We start from the raw sequence: 17,467 nt of genomic DNA on the forward strand, positions 1-17,467 counted from the left end.
GAGAGTATTTGTACAGAATTATTTATGGTGGGCTGACAGAATTAACGTGGCAACAACTTTCATGTTTGTGAAGGGCTCTATGTTTCATTAGACTAAGGTGGCAGCTTCACCTATGAGAGCTTTTAGCTGGCTGTTTTTTTCACGTATGCAGGAGAGTTAGTTGGCAAGTGGATCTGTACCAAGTATTGCCATGCGCACTCTTACGCTTCTTTATTTCATGGCAAACTGTGAAGATGCTCTCTGTATTCCTGCCAAGGTAATTCTTTCTGAAATAGTTGCGGGGGCAGGAGGAGAAGAGCTAGATGGAAGATATCATTGGCAAAAGAATCACTGTTTTCCATAACCTGGAAATCACTCAGGAAATTTCCCTCAGGATTCCAGATCTGTTTTGCATTTGCAGAAGGCCATTTTACAGCTTTTCTAGATTTCCTGAAACTTGATTTCCAGGCATTTGATACCATTTATTGCCTGTTTGACATGTGATGTTTTCTGAAGGGATAACTTTCTGTGTTTTGGCAGCGTGTAGCTGTCTATGCTGACACAGCATAATATGTTGATAATTGTTATTAGATCTTCAATTCATCATTGAATTTTGATACTAAATAGTCTTGTCAATAACGGTCTTTATTGTGTTTCTAGGAGTTTTCTATCCATAATAAATTCACTGTGCCCTAATATTTACTCAAAAGTCTTTACAGACAGTGTTTAAGTAAGAGAGTCAATAAATATGTTGCTCTTCATTTCCTATAAATAAAACAAAAAGGTTTAAAGAATGGGGCTCTCATATGCCAAGTTCAGCAGTTGAACATACATCAGTTGAAAACAGGAGAAATAAGTCTGCTTGTAATCTTTTGCTGTTCTCTTTAAAGATTATTTGAAGTCTGGCTATCTTCTGAAAATGAGGCATAACTATATTAGCCCTACTGGGTAAGAGCATTTATTGTTTCAGGGAGAACACAAAGACGGATTTGTGTGTAGATAGTATAGGTTCTTCCTCTGACAATATAGCATTAACCATAGCCCTCCTGAAAGAAAAAAAAAATGTACCTCGTTAAATACCTCATAAAACTATTTTTTGTTTATTATTTCGTTATGAACTTCACAAGTCTTTGGTGAACCTGTGGCTTCCAGATATCTGTAGTAACTACAGAGCTTTGCAGATCAGAGGTGTAGGGATTTTTATAATAACTAGCAAAAGGAGCACGTGGCTTATTAAGGTGTGTAACTGTCTTTTGTTGGTAGCTTTTAATTTGTGGAATAACGTGCTGTTCTTTAATCTCTTTTGACTTTTGAGCTAATACTTTACCTTTTTTTTGGTAAAACATATATCTGACACATATCATATATATATTTTATGTATCTGTTTGTATACTCAATTGCTGCGCTTTCAGTGGCCCACACTCAGTTTACTTTCATATTAGTTAATTGTTATTTAGGTCTCTTCAGGCACATCTGATTTATAAACTTCCTGAAACCTTATTTCCAGTATTTATTTTATTTTTGATCTTGAGCTATTCCTTTGCCTTTTTTTTTTCTTAACTTATTACTGAAAGCCCATTTTACAGACAGATCGCCACCCTTTGTTCTGCTAACACAAAGAATTTTCTCATTTCTGGATTTTTTGATCCACCCAGCTATCTGCTTGCTTAAAAAGGGCTGTGATACAACAATTTAATGGAGCTGGGTTCTGCAGATCTTGCTCACTTCATTAAGGAGTTAGAGATTAACATGAAATCTATGTTGGGAGATAAATTATAAGAATGTGAATAAAATGGATAATCTCATTCCTTTGTTTACAGTCCTCTCCAGTAATTTGGGAGATGGAACTGGCAAAGTAGAAAGGTTGATACTGCACCTGCTTCCTTAGCTATTGTTTCTTAATCAGATTCTCCTGGTAAGGCTTCTGTATAAGACTGAAGTGCTTTAAAGCATAATTCCTCCTTTTCCAAGCAGTTATTATTGAGACAGAAATCATTTGAAGAGCTGTTGTTGTTATTACTGTTGTGTTATTGTGGGCATCCTGTGAGCCTTTTGTCTTTAGTAACCTCACAACTGTATGGTTTAGTAACAGCAGATTTCTGTATCCTTCAATTGATACATAAACTGAAGAAGTGTACTTCTAGTAAATGTCCAGTCTTCTTTTATTTTTGCTTCATCTGAGACTATAAACAGCTGGTTATATCTATCACTTTCCACCATTTCTGAAAATAATTTCCTTGAAATAAAATAATATGATTGGAGGTGGTTTTGCTTATGATTTGCTTTGGGTTTGGTTGTTTTGTTGTCGTTGTTTGGTGTGTTTGTTTTGTTGTGTTTTGTTTTTTTTGGGGGGGGAGGGGGATGTTTGTTCTAATTTCTGCCACTGTTTTTCTCTATAATTATACTGTTTAGTTCTTTGACATTCAGAGATGTTACTTTTAAGTAAAAATCCAGAGATAACTGCTTAGCTTATCAAAAAACTTGAAAGCAAAGTAGTTATTTCTTCATTTGACAGCATGAACTTTTATGTGGCAGTTAGCTTATCAAGTTTAACTTTAAAACTTACGTTTATGGCAGATGTGTCAATTTCCATTGATAATGCCATCAGTTCTTGTCCTGTAGTAATTTTCTTATATTCCCTTCAGTCACCTTCTCCTTCCCTATATTCCCTTCAGTTTAAGCGGAAGAATAAAATCATGTAAGTAGCGTGGGTCTGTCCCCGAAGATCTCTGCTCTGCTGAAAATGCAGGTCCATGCTTTTCATCGTGATCCCTGCCAGTGTGTTTCCTCCAATTCCTGGGAGGTCTCCCTCCACCTGGGAGGCTTCTGATCAAGAGGACTTAGGTACAACCTTTTCATGACTTCCCATGTTTTGATTTTCTCTGGTCTTCTATCTTTGTTAGACTTGTTCACTATCTTTTTTTTTTTTTAATAACACTTCTTTTTAAAAAGAGTTCTAGCTCAATGAACCAAACTCTTAAGTATTGCCTCCATAACATCAGTGTGTTACTTATTCATGATAATTCCCTTTGTTCATCTTTAGATTATTTAGATTATTTTGCTTTTGTTTTAGTCTTCTTGTTCAGCTGCTGTCTTTTCCTGTCCCCTATCCCTAAGGCTTGATCCATCTGCTTAGCTACCCCTCCTTTGGGATGGTTCCATATACTGCTGAAATGACAGATGTACTGTGAGAGACTGGATATTCATATGTTTCCCATATTTAAGCTTTCTTAATGTAAGCCAAATGAAACATGGGAACTAGACAACAGAGTTTGTGTCCTCATTTAAAATAGACATGGTTTCTGCTGAATGCCACTCTAACTTCCCCCATTCTTTTCTGTGTTTAAATGTCTTCCAGTGGAACAACTGGAATTTGTCCTTTCGAATTTTATCTGTAGATTTTTTCTTTGCTTTCTTCATAGTTAGATCTTATTGTTCATGGTGATGAAACACTATTATTAGGTTCAAGGGTCGCTTTTGAGGCTCATGCTCAGGGAATGCTGTGCTGGATGCTGTGACCAATTTCATCATTCCTGACGACAAGCTCAGATTAACAACCACATGATCCAGACTCCATGTACCAGAGCAAGCTTCCTCCTTGGACATTTTCAGGCAGTCCTTGTTTTCACATTGATTCCTCTCATGTTATTATCTACATCAGCCAACTGAAGCTTTGTCTCTCTCTTTCTCCCTGCCTTTCTCCTCCTTTCCTCTCTACGTCTCTTCCCTTTCTAGCAGAGCTCTGTGACTGCAGCTCTGCCCTGGTTCACCCCCATGCATGCTGTCTTTTCTCTGCCTCCTCCCTCTTGTTCCTCTGGATCTTCCAGATGAGTAGCTTTCCTGGCAGATTCATGGATGCCAAATAATAATTTATTGCAGCTTCAAATTCAGAGATCAATTGCCTGCTGTCTTCCTTGGTACCATGTTGATTTTATTCATCTCTAGCATCCCTGCCTGCTGTGGAGTCAGAGACTCTCCTGTCCTGCCTGCATGAAGTGTTCACCTGGGAGATTTAAAGCACTATATTTTTTTTCAGCACTGTGCAGCCATCTTATATGCATTCATCTGCTTATTTTCTTGGGAGAGGATTAACAGGGTTGAGGGGTAAAAGGAAAGCAGATCATGGGGTTGACTTTTCATGTCGTAGGCCTCAGGCAGCCATCTCACGGTACCTCCTCTGCCACATGGATTCATAACCTGTGTGTGTGCTGTGTCACTGCCCTTCAGCCCTGGAGTTCATCTTGTAGCTTATATTAATTCAGTGAAATCCTCGAGGAGCTGTGCTGTTCTTTGTAGTAGTCTCATGAAAACATGGCTTAGCTGCTTGTTATTTTAATCACTGAATTTACCAACAATACTTGAAAAGCCATGTTAGAAAATTGATGGATCTTAGGTAGTAAATGATGAGTATATAGGACATGCCCTTTTAAGCCAGCTTGGGATAACAAATATTGAAAACGTATAGAAACACACACTTACGCATAAAATGCATCTACATTAGACTAAGCGTCCATTTTATTGGAATCTTCAGAATGCATTTTTAATGCATTTGGATGCATGTTTCTAGCTACAGAGAAATTTTCATCTTTTACATGATAAACAACAGTGGAAATGTCTTCAAATTTTCATGTTCAGCCCCACAGAAGGCAAATATCTGCTGTTGCTGGGACCCATCTGGTGTGATCTGCTTTCCTTTGGCCCCTACAGATGACTCTTATTGCTTGTTATCTGGAGATGCAGAGCCCTGGATCTTGGATTTGGTGCATCCTGGTCCTGCATCCTGATGTCAGAGGGAGCACATCACCCACTTGCTCTCCTGTCACTTCCAGCTCTTTGTTGAAGGCTGAGTAAATCACGTAAAACCCCATTCAACATTTAGCCATGCAATTGAATGGGGCTGCCTGCACAATACTCTCTGATCACCTATGGACTCTGCCGACTTTCCTCTGGTGTCAGGAAAAGTGTGACACATTGCCTTTCTCTTCGTCTGTGAGACTCACCTCCCCAAGACCCAGAGTAGCCATGGGATCCTGTCCCACAGAGCTTCAGGAAGGAAAGCCTTGTGTCTTTACTATTTGCTCACACTTAGAGGCACGCATAAGCCAGAAACATAGTAAATTGTTCAAAACGCTGATTTTGCAAAGGAAAGGGAAATGATTTTACTGATTAAATATTCATGATGTGCTCATATATTACAGCAGTGGGTTTATAAATATGTAGATGTATTACTGATTGGTAGGAGGCTATGTAGGAGAAAGCATTCTTTTCCTTGTGCCATGGTCCGACATCTCCACGCACACAAAGATCTGGACTAGCACATGTTTGTGATGATGCCTGAAGGGAAAATAAAGCTTTAACTAGATAAATAACTAAAAAATGATAATGCATTGTATTTCGGTCCTTCTTTAAAGCTGATATAATTGGGTAATTGATGATCCTTCAGGTTTTTTTTTTAAAGCTGCGTATGTTTTACCAGAATACTCAGACTGTCAGGACACCTGGGGCAGCTGTAAATGACCTGACAAAGGGAGCACACTTCTCTCTTCACGGTATATGTATATTTTTCGTGTATTTCTTCCTTATTATGTGAAGTTGCCTTCTTGAATTCCTTCCATTTGTATCTCACACAGCTGAGTAACTCCTTGCATGCACACACACTCCCAGCCCTCCCCCAGACATCTGTCCTGCCTCTTAGTACGAGGTGACAGTGTTTGAATGCGTTGGGAGGAGGGACAAAGACAAAATCCTGCAAAAAAAAGGTGGGACGGCTATGATATTTTTAACAATATTTGCAGTGGAATTTTATTTTTAACTTTTTCTTTAAAAAAAAAAAAAAAACAAGTTAGCTAGCTAAAAATATAGGTTTTGTGGTTTTACTCTGCAAAAGATCAGGACTAGGGAGGGGGTGTTGTTTTCTGGGAAAAGGGTTTCCTGAAGAACTTTCCCCAATGTGATCATATTATCGTAGCATCACGGAACTCAGCAAAAGGCTACAGCAACTGTGAACCTGTATCTTGTCCAGGATTATTTTCAAACATGGGAATATATTTCAATAGAAACACAGCCATAGCTCCATCACAAAATTTTAATCCACAGAAGGACATTAATACCTTGCTTCTACTTGAAGCAGCACATCTGCCGTGTGAAACCTACCAAGCGTGTCCTAAGCTACCTTAGGAGTCTGGAGACCTCAGATGGTAAATTTTGCTGCAGTACAGTTCAGAGTACAGTCCAAGATGTATGCTACTGTTGATATACTTGCTCATGGGGTGGTTTTGCTTGGTTAGTTGGTTTTTGGATAGAGCTGAGCAGAAAGTGCTTGGCCTGCCAGAGCCAACATGCTTCCCTCAGCAAGGAGCAGGTGAACACCACAAGACCATTCCCCTCCTTAGCCTGGGAACAACCCCAGCCACCTCCTCAGCTCTTCCCTCTGTATTTGTCCGAAGGGACTGTCCTGGGCACCCACTTGAATATTTGACTTAGAGTCCTGGAGCCCTGGTCTGACCTTAAAGAGGCAGAATACTGATACTTCTCTCTGTCATTTCCTACCAGCTGAATTGGGACATTTTCCCCTCACCCTCTTGCACACACGATGCATCAGAGGCAGGGCCAGGCTGCTTCTGGTTTCTGCCTTCTCACCCAGGCACCTTGCCTCTTTTCCACTTTTCTCCATGCAGATAGGTGATGTATAACATAAGTGGTAAGCTTAAAACTGTGGAACAAACGGGATTTATTTCAGTGGCTAAGGCCTGGGTCGGAGAGCGTACAGTAAGACATGCACTGATTCCATGCTGGGTGAGGGAAAATCATCCCTGGTGGTGGAGCAGGCAGATGAGAGCTGCTCTGTGGAGGTGCTTTTAGGAAGGAATAGTTTCAGTTACTCTTTCTCCCTCTCTCTTTTCACTTTTCCTCAGGCATGTCTGACTCCTGTTCTTGCGATCGCTGGAGGCACAGAGCTCTCTGTGCTCCTGAGTAGTCCTGCAGAGACATTAGGGAAAACTCTGCATCTTCCCGGGTATTTCCCAGCAGCAAAAGCATCAGGAGTGGCTTGGTCTCCAGCAGGCTTAGGCTGAAGCACAAAGCACATGCTCAGCCATCAGAGGAGTGACTTATTGGAATGGTCTTTGTATAACACACAGAGGGCAAAATGTCTAATGACAGCAGACTTAAGCCAGATATAATGGAGCACTTTCCCCACACTAATAATTAATCTCTGAGACCAGAGCTTTTGGAGACTGGAAGTATGGATTCAGGAAGGGATTAGACCAATTCAGTGAGGATCGGTCCATCGGTGGCTATTCACCGTGCCTGCCTAGATGTGGTCTTCCACTTAGGAAGGCCATGAATCACTGATTGCTGGTGGCTCCAAAAGTCTATCAAGGATGACTCCATGCATGTTTCTTATGCTCTTTCTCCAAGCATCTATTTACCTCTCTCACAGATAACATGCTCAGCTAGTTGGGCTTTACTTTGGTCTAGTATTGTCAGTGCCTCGTGGCTCTTAAGATGTAGCTTAATTAGTTGATAAAACACTCGGCGTGACACTCTCTCTGAAGTTCTCAGGGGATTGATCTCATGGTAGCTTGGTCCCACATCTGAGCAGTCTCTGCAAGGGGACAACAGCCTGCCACCCTGGTGGGGTGCTGCCATACGCTCTGAAGCACTGACAGCAAAATGATTGTCCCTCAGGGTGGTCATCAGCCAGTGCCCAGCCTAGTCAAAGCTTGGGGAATCTCTAAAATCCACAGCTACTAGGCAGGGCCGTCATTAGCAAGAGACAACTACTGGAAGGAGTGGTGTCTGCCTAAAGGTTGTGCGCTCTGTAAGATAGGCCTGAAAAGGACAAAAGTAAATAAGGGTCTCTAAGCCTTTCTGCTGTGGAATTTGCCTGCCCTTGGTGAAGTTCCTGCCCCCACTGTTGTTTGTACTGATAAATGTCCTTGCATTAGTAAACTCGTAATGCATCTTGTTTGTCCCTTCAAGGCCGGCCCTTGCAGCTTTCATTAGTATTTTAGGATATTTATGACTTTGTAAATGACTGAAAATCTGCAATTTGTCATTGGGAATTAAGAAACATCTTCCTCCCACTTAGAGCTGAAGCTCAGCTTTGGCCTTTGAGGGACTGAGCCACCTCTGGGCTTGGCAGACAAAAACTAAGTCAGACAGTGCCCAGATTTACAGCAGCGAGTGGCTCTTGGTTACTCAGATGTCTTTGATAATGTGTCATCTGCTGTTGCTGGTAGGGATCAGTGTTTAGGCTCAGAATTAATTTCTCTCTAGCTGGAGAGAAAAATCTCTCTTCTGCAAGAGCAAACAGAGGAAGAGGTAGTAACAGAGAGAGAAACGGAGACAAATGAAAATAGCACCAGGCACATGTAAATCCTGCATATACACACCCCGAAGTTTAACAGAGGGAAAGCGTTGAGAAGAGGACACTGCATTTCCCTTTGCTGTGCTCTGTACTTTCAGCCTTGGAATAATGGAAGTTAAGAGAATTTGTAAGGTTTCAAAGGGAGTTTATCATGTAATTGGTGAAGGGCTGGAGAGTTGGTAGGGGAGGGATAATAATCAAAGGAGCCTTTTCAGCACTAAACTGCAGTCCAGCAAATCAAAGGGAGGAATGTTAATTGGTTTGTACAACATGATATTCTCGGTCCAGAGTAGCCTCAGCCACTCAATGGTACTTTCTTTTTTTCTTCCCTCTCTCTCTTTGTAGGTTGATTAAGTGAAGAGAAGGAAAAAAAAATACACAAAGCTGCTTTCAAGTATTGAAGACACAAGGCCAGGATGAACACGAAGGACTCAAAAGTGACTGAAGGAGGTCTCAATGTCACACTTACCATACGCCTTCTCATGCATGGCAAGGTGAAGCATTTACTGTTGCCACAGCAGTTGCCTGTTTGTTGAGCGAGTGTGTGCAGTTACCATCGGAGCCTGGCAGTGACGCTAACAGAGGGTCTGCTCCTCCTCTTCCAATCTGAGTCAAAAGCACCATTGCCATGACTGAAAAATCAGCCCCTGCCTTTCAAGGCGTCAAGTTTGCACTGCAGCCCAAGTTCATTAGAACAAGCCTTGCTTGTAGCAAACCCACTTTGAACAGTTCTGGTGGCAAAATGAGTTTGTTCATTGATAGTTAGCCAAATTAGACAGACCCTTGCATAAGGGTGACCTGCATACAGCTCGCTTTTCTCATCGTTTGCAGTTTTCTGTGTTGTGGGTTTGTGTCTTTTTGGTTTTTGTTTTTTAAGATACCAGAACGTTGATTTGTGTGAAGTAATTGCCACAGAATTACTGAATATTCCTGTTGAATTCAAATGGGATAGCTCTTCATTATTCTGATGTAGCATCTTATTAGAGCAAACCCTTGATATAACAAGCATTTGTCCAGGTCCCCTGCGGGTTTGTTTTGGAAGGTTGACTGTAATTTCATTTCTGTCCAGCGTAGCACTTAAACATGCAGATAAGTGTGAAATCTGTGCCATAGACAAAGTGCCAATTCTGTATTGTCAGACTTAACAGTCTGATAGCCGTTTATTGCAAGTTGCCAGATCACAAAATGGGCTTTTAATTAAAAAACACATTTCATTGGTTTGTTCGTATTATTTGCATCACCGACACCAGACAATTTTAGGCTTAAGGAATGAATGTTATATAAAATAGATGTTTTTGGCTGTTTCTTAATAAGAGACAGTGGATATATACATCATTCTGCAGATCAAAATTGTAGGTATAAATCTAAAAAGTAGTTTTAACCCTGGAATTTTATTTATAAACTGAAAATATATTTACATTTTGAAACAAGATACGCTCTCAACCTATGGCATGAACTCACATATTATATATCCATAGCACAAATATGAGATTAAGGTATCTCCTTCTATATTTTACTTATGGAAATGCTAGGAAATATGAGGGAGTACGGTTTAAGTTTGCAAATTAGAAACAAAATTAATGAATAAAACAAACAAATGCAGAAGTTAGGTTATGCCAGAATTAAGTGTTACAGATCAAATTATGTATTTTCTCTGAAATGGTCCAACCATTTTGGTTGATTTTTTTTCTCCCCTGAAATATTCAGCTTCAGGCAGGCATCTGGTGTGTAAAATCTGCATCTTAAATAGGAATCTGTCAAACAAATCTAATAACACTCTCTTTTTCCAAGCCCACCAAAAATCTGTGCGCATGTCTGCACTCAAAATTAGTTTCTAGGGATTGATTGTACTGGGTTCTGGTCCTAGTCCAGAAAAGCGTGTGAACACATCCATATCCTGGTGTGTGTTACCCTACTGGCTTCAGTCACATTCCTGTGTGCTTAAGTGTGCTTTTTATTAACCATGCCAGACAGCTCTGCTTCTTCCAGAATCATGCCACTAAAGCAAAAAATCAAGTATCTGTCATTTTTCAGAACATTTTAGTTAAGCCATGGACTGGATTTCTGTTTTTTGTCTGTGTTGTTTCTTTTTGTTTGTTTGTTTGTTTTTGGTGTGGTGGTGTTTTGTTTTGTTTCAGGAAACAATGGATACAGTAATCAGAAAAGAAATTAGAAAAAGCTTATTTGCTCTGTTAAATATAGCTGATTGTGTATGCAACCACTTTTAACAGTAATGGATGTTGTGTGTCCAATCTTCAATGCATATTTAGCCCCAAGGGTCTAAATTAAACCCATAAAAGCTCTGAAATTCAAAGTTTAAGCAGGAGTACACCGTGCATCCTCGGTTAACAAGGCACAATGGGTATACCATTAACTGAAGTAAGCTCTAATCATGTGTCCTATTGTACCTAGGTATTGCAAAGAGCACATTAAATCAGAATTTATTTTGGTGATAAAAGTCAGACCCTTATGGTTTCTTTGATATCATTTCTGTGATTTAAAAATGCTGATATCAGAGTGTGAAGGATGTCTGAGTCAGTATGAACTCTGTATGAAAAGGTTGCTCTGAAAGCTGTATGTGCCTCTGAAAAACAAGAAGAAACATAAGAAACATGCTTCTCCACACTTCCCTAAGATTTGTTGTGGTAATGACATCGCTGGAAATTGCTGATCTCTAATTAGTATTTCTAGACAAAACAATTAACTGAAGCAGAGCTTGGTCTGTAAATAACTGGTCATAACTTGAAAGAGAAGAGTGCAATTACATGAGCGATTTTAAAAATAACAGTAGCAAACTGGATTTGGGGAAATATAATTCGAAAATTAGTTATTTATTAGTGTGTTTCATGGAAATATCGGGCTCCATCACCATTAACTTTAAATCCGTCTCCGAATCTCTGGTACCAGTGTACCTTTGCAGACAAAGGTCTATGTGCTTCATGACACTGCATTCCTTATCATGAAAGTCCATAACTTGTGCTATCATGCTTAGTTATCTCAGCTCTAAACCCTGCAGACTTAGGAAATTTTCAGTGTGTACTTTCCATGTCATTTGTATATGGGCTTTAAGTCAAGGATGGTCATCTTAATTATGCAGTTAAGCTAAGCTATCTCAGCACACTGTATCTGCAGACGGAGAAACCAGTATTTGTACAAATGGATGGACCTCCGCAAGGAGATACTGAGTGAAAGAGTCAGCATATTTAGCAACAGCAGAAACAACAAAAATAGCAAAAATCAAAGATAGTGTTAGTGTCTACTGAAAAGAAAGCAGACAGGAACCATCTTGTTCTTGGGGTAAATGCTTTCAGGGCCTAATGTAAGAGATGTCCTCCCAGGCCAGGACTTCAGACGGCATGTGCTGGTGTAAGATGAAAGGCATAATTTTTATCTTGTGCTGTGTTACATCAGAAAAAAAAAATCAACAGTGTGACAGCCCTGAAGAGAAACCAGAAGCAACACAAAACATTTCTCGTGCTTCCTTGCAATGAAGGGGAGGTTTTCAGGGAGTATGATACAAGGGCGGTACTCAGTTGCTCTTCACGTCTGCAGAGGCACAGTTGTCTTTGTTTGCAGAGAGTTTTAACAGCGATGTTAGGAAGAACTTTTTATTTGGATGTGTGAGGAGGGGAGCAGGCTGTCTGGACATGCCGCAACATCTATCGATGGAGGCTTTTAAGGACAAGTTAGATAAAAGTGGATAAAGATGCCACTGGCACTGCAGCCCCCTGTTGCTCAGTTTTTGATTGTGTTACCTGAATGCTGCTCCAGAGAGGGCAGGAACTGAGGAGTCTTTTGAAGTATGTGCAAGAGTTGGATATGTAGAGTATATTAAATAATGCAGAGATGCATTTTCATCTCTTATTAATGAGAATTAAGAGATAAAACTGCTTCATGCATTTTGGTAGGGAAGAACGGTGAATATGGGCTGGGGCTGTTTACATTGTGCTATTTCTGCATTTTGCAACTAATTCCTTCTGTTTCTTGAACTAAAATAAGTAAAATCACTGTGCAGGGCAGAGACTTTGAGTGGGTATGGATGTTTTGTCACCTTTGTTGGCTTTAAAATTAGAATTTCTGGGCAGGATTAGAATATTGTAGTGACTGCAAGATTTCTGCTTCCAGCAATAGTAAAAATGGCACCACTTTCTTGGATCAGGTCAATATTTCTGAAGGGCATTAGGGTTCACAAGTTGTGTATGTGTGCATTTGTGGGCAAACAGTTCCCAGCTATCAGAGCTCTCTGTAAGGAAAAGCAGAGCTCAACCTCCAAAAGAAAAGTTTCACTTTTTCTTTCTGTTTTGTTTTTGGGAGCTCAATGTTTCTTGGTCACCTTTTGCAGATCTGTGTGTGTGTGACTTGTGGCTGGTTGATTTTCTTTCTTACTGTCACCAGTAATGAGGCTGGAAGATTATGGAAAATTACAGCCTTGTCCACAGGTCCCTGCCAACGTACCTTCATGCTTGAAATCTGCAGCAGTCTCGTTCTTGTTTTGGTCAGCGTATGCCCAGAATGAAATAACCCAGAAGCACCTACTTTGATGATGCTGGATAATGATTACATTATTTTTGCCTGGTTTGGATTTGTATACAGCCAGTGCGGACAAGTTGATTAAGACCCTAGAGACTCACTATTAAAGGTTAATTTTAGATGGTGGTGTTAAAGACGCAGTGGTGGGAAGCAAGTGTTAAATTTCAGGAAAGCAGCTTAATGGAAATATAAATATTGGATACTTGAGGGGGAATATAAGAAAATATTAAAATCTGACAGCAAGGAAAGGGCAGCCAGGGTCATGAACCCACTTTGGTTTCTGTCTCATAGTGGTAGTACAAGTCTCTGCTTCCTCCCTTGAGTACAAACCTGCAAAAGGAAAAAATACATCATTTCTAAAGGCACTGCACAAAGGTGTGCAGCTATGAAACTACAGTGGGTATAGTGGAGTGTGCAAGAAGCCAAGCTAGAACGTGTTGAGTCTGAGGAAGATTTTAGAGAAAGGAGGAGTTCAGAAATAGAAAACAAAGTTTATTAATAAAGTCAGATGGGCTTAGGAAGAACAAGGAATTAATTTATAGGTAAGATGAAGGAGGGAAGAGAAGACTGGAGGGAAGTAGGACTCTTGCCAAATAATGAGAGGCGTAAATTGGAGAGGTGAGGCAATTTAGTGGAGAAGGTAGCTTAGAAGATACACGTTCAGTGAGAGGGGGAAATCTGGAAAGCATAAGGGCTGAAAGGCATCAGATGTGACGGTGTTACAGAGCAGCACATTCAGGACATGCTCGGCTGGAAAGGAAAGCTATTGCAGCACGAGTATGTGCAGTTTTGGGTGTACAGCATAGGCACGTTGTGGGGCAAAGATAGGGTAATTACCTTACTGCTCTTCTGGCAGTGCCTCTGGTTCTGTGCTCAGCAGCAGGTGCCGTGTGTGTGTGTGAGTGATGCTGAAGACTGGAGGGGGAATTTGCAGAAAAATAACAGTTTTAGGAGGCAGAGGAGAGCGTGTCTAGCTTTGTTCAGACGTTCTCAAAAATACTCGGAGAGAATAAATACCAGTAATGGAGTGACATTAATTTGAATGGTACAAGTGCTTGCGTCTGGAAATAATGGAATAAATATAGTTTTGAAACAAATCATAATAAGGGAATTCAAATAGAAACTTCTGGTATTGCAATTTTTAATGGGATTTGGGAAGTCTCCTAAGTGGATTTTAAACATGTCTGGGGACAAGCAGCCCATGTGCTATGTAGAATGTATAATCTGCATTGATACAGAAAAGATATGATGGCTACATGGAGCTTTTCCTTCCCTGATAGCGTTTACTCAATGAGAGGTTTCTCGCAGTTTCACTAGTCATGAATTGGAAAGACAAATCTGCAGTCAAATATCCAGGGAAGGACAAAACCCTAGGAGTGCCTTGATTTGAGTGCCTTGATTGAGTACTAAACTTTCAGTGCTTGCAGCTTCATTTTAGATGCATTGAGCAACTCTACCACCAGCAGGACCACTGGGTGCTTAGTGGAACTGGAAGGGTTGATTGCAATGGACTTGCATGTGGCTTCAGGTGGTAACTTTTGGATGCATTGGTGATTAATTTATGATTATATATAGAGAGAGATTTTTACAAGAAAAAGAAAGAAAATCTAGACTCATCAAGATGTTTACTCACACTAAATAGCTCAAATATAGACAGAATGAAATCATGGAGAATGTTGCCACTTTCATTTGTATAGGCAATACAGACTTACAGACTTACCATCAGGGATTTCTTTTAGTGGCCACTTTTGCATACCTGCTTAATTGACCCTTGATAAAGCAAGCACAGAAATTATTCGTTTTCCCCATTTTTTTCTTTTAGTTTTTACTTATTAAAATACAGCATAAAACAAAGCAGCTTTAAGAATCATCTTTCCAGTAATTTAATCCAAGCTATAAAATGCCAGCCAAGCCAGCGTTTGCTCTGTTCTTCCTAGTTTCCACAAACACCGTCAGGGTATTATGAGGATTGACTGTCAGGCTTATTGCTATAATAGTTCTTGTTTTGTTCATTGGCATCACTGTAGTACCCAAGAGCTCTAGTCATGGAACAAAACTCAGTGTGCAAATACACAACACAAGATGGACCTCCTCTTTGAGTGGTTGTAGGAAAAGCTGAGAGTTTCTCACTATTTCCACTATTCCCACTTTCAGTGGAAAGGACAGTGGCATTTTCCCACAGCCTCTGGGCACTAAGTGTTCCTAGAACCAACGTTCAATGCTGAATCTTCCTGCTTCTGTCAAATGGTGTCCAGTCCAGAGCCATAGCAGGATGAGATTGCAAAAGGCACACATGCTATTCAGCACTGGTGTTTCAGCACGGCCAGTAAAGGGACAGAACTGGGGTTTGATTTGTTTCTCTTTTTCTGTTTCTGTTTCTGTTTCTTTTTCTGTTTCTGTTTTTCTTTTTGTTGAGGTGGGAGGAGGAAGGGAAGGAGGGGGAGAGAGGATGGGAGGTTAGTGTGAAGTTGAATGCAAATTGATTACCTATCTGCTATCAAAAAGCAAATGAGAAATGCTTATTGGTAGAGCTGGGGAAAAGAAAAAAAGATAGATGGACCTATGGAAGGATCATAATACCAACATTTCCGTCAGAAAGACTGTAATTTGAAGGTTCCCTCAAACATTACCACATTTGTTAGCATGAGATGTGTCTCAGTAAGGACTTGGACTGTAGTGCCTTACTAAATTAGGGCAGTTAACATCAGACAGTGACTGCTAAAGCATCACCCAGGAACATGAAATCTCCTGTGTCAGTGAGGCTAATCCCACATAATCCCAAAACACAAATAAGACTCAGTATATCCGAGGCAACCATTTGATCCTCGAGGTAGACATGTTATATCATGTTTCCCAAATCTGACTAAGGCTTTTTTTTCAGTCTTTAAAAAAAATGCTCATGTCCTATATTCTCCATACAAACATATTGCTCAGAATATCTTCATGGAACATGTTCCTGGGGTCTTCCCTGCTGGATCTCCACATGCTTATACAAGTTTTTACAACTGTATCCTCAGAACAAGGTGGAGAGAAAGAGTTGGGTTGTGATGTTATTCCTCTTTATGGATGGGGGAAAGTCAGTTGGTGCTGGTCTACAACATTTTGTCAGCACAGATGTTGTTTGCTGTTGCCAGGATCCCTCTTTTTGTTGTGACAGATGTGTGTTCCCATGGCAGAAGGCTGTATTTCTTCAATGCTTTCCTAACAGGCTTTTTCGTTTTTAGAGCCCGGGCCTATTGGCCCTACCTTATCCTTGCTCACAGAAAGCAGACAGACATGTGATTGAAGCATTGCCTGGATGAATTACAGGATTTAGGATGTGGCCTGTGCTTTGACAGATGCTTTGGGGTAAAAGCATATATTCTTGCATTATTTCCTAAAGACGTGGCTGCGTCTCAGGGTTCCTGTGGGGTTAGTGTTCCACTTACCCCATAATGCTGGTAGTAGAAGCTGCTTGCTTAGAGCAAGATCTCTGCTTTTATATGGTCTTGGAATAACTAGCTGATTAGTTTTGATTTCCTAGGCCACAGTAGTTATTAGACCTTACACTTAGAAAAATGATGGAATTTCACACATGATATTTGCAGATCAAAGGTTTATCTTTATACCAAGGTTTGTCACCATTTGTTAAGCCTCCTGTTTTCTTAACATGACTTATTTGTTTTTCTTGCTGTTCAGAAGGTACACCAGATAGTTGATTAGCAAATAGCTTTCTCCTACAGCTTGTTTTATATCTTTGTTTAATCGGTCGCACCATCAAGAGCCCTGCAAAAGCCTGGGCTCACAGAGACTTCTCTGCTGCCACCTTTTGTTCTGCTGGCCTCAGGTTAGCACAGATGAAGCAAATACTGCAGAAGCAGATTTCTGCCGTGTGGTGGGCCCACCTCTCCCCAGGCGTTCATTAAGGGTAAAAGTCACCCTATTCATGTCAATTAGGAGTGCAGATAATATTATACATTGCATTTCAGCATGACAGAAAGCATCCCATGTTTTTGCCGTTGCTTTTCCTCGAGTTATCTGCAATGAATTGGGCGGTTGGCTAGCAATATGCTTTGCTGATACTGAGCACAGTCTTGTTGGTGAGGTTCACCATTTGTATTTTATTAGAAATAACATAGATTTATGTGGATTTATGTATTTTGTTAGAAATGACATAGAATCATAGTCATAACTCAACCTAGCCCCCGAGGCTAATGAGTTATTTTAAAGCTGTCTGAAATTAGCATGTCTATGTCACATTTTCCCGTGTTTTTCCAAAGTGACAGGATGCGAAGTTGGAGTCCAGGTAGGAGACTGTCCTGCTTCAGGTGCTGTCACCTGAAGAAATGCCCTTTGAAAGCTGTTACCTGGGCTGGGCACTCTGCACCGTCTAAAACTCGGGCCACTTCAATGAGTCTCAAGATAGGCAACCCAAATGCCTGTCATTTCTTGAAGGAAAGCTGATATCCATCTATTTAGTGCCTGCATGCATGTATTGTCTTCACACACAAATATATAAATATATGCATGTGTTCACGTGTATCAGTGGATGTGGGCACACATACAGTTGCAGCTTTTCGGAGGCATCCTATTCACCCCGCACAGCTG

The 17,467-nt window shown here is 40.5% G+C and overlaps 1 protein-coding gene across 23 annotated transcripts in view; it reads left to right on the forward strand.

Moving 5' to 3' along the window:
• Positions 1–17,467, forward strand: part of LOC106045020 (poly(rC)-binding protein 3-like) — a 514,073-nt gene that overhangs the window by 443,967 nt on the left and 52,639 nt on the right. For 22 of the 23 annotated variants that reach the window (XM_066992636.1, XM_066992634.1, XM_066992642.1 and 19 more), the window contains one exon: positions 8,696–8,844. In XM_066992636.1, coding sequence (XP_066848737.1) covers positions 8,767–8,844 — 78 coding nt within the window. In that variant the 5' untranslated portion in view covers positions 8,696–8,766. Of the gene's footprint in view, positions 1–5,455; positions 5,529–8,695; positions 8,845–17,467 lie in introns of those variants that run through there. The other variant, XM_066992641.1, reaches the window with a different exon arrangement.

Source organism: Anser cygnoides, chromosome 2 (assembly GCF_040182565.1).
Source record: "Anser cygnoides isolate HZ-2024a breed goose chromosome 2, Taihu_goose_T2T_genome, whole genome shotgun sequence".
Classification (NCBI taxonomy): domain Eukaryota; kingdom Metazoa; phylum Chordata; class Aves; order Anseriformes; family Anatidae; genus Anser; species Anser cygnoides.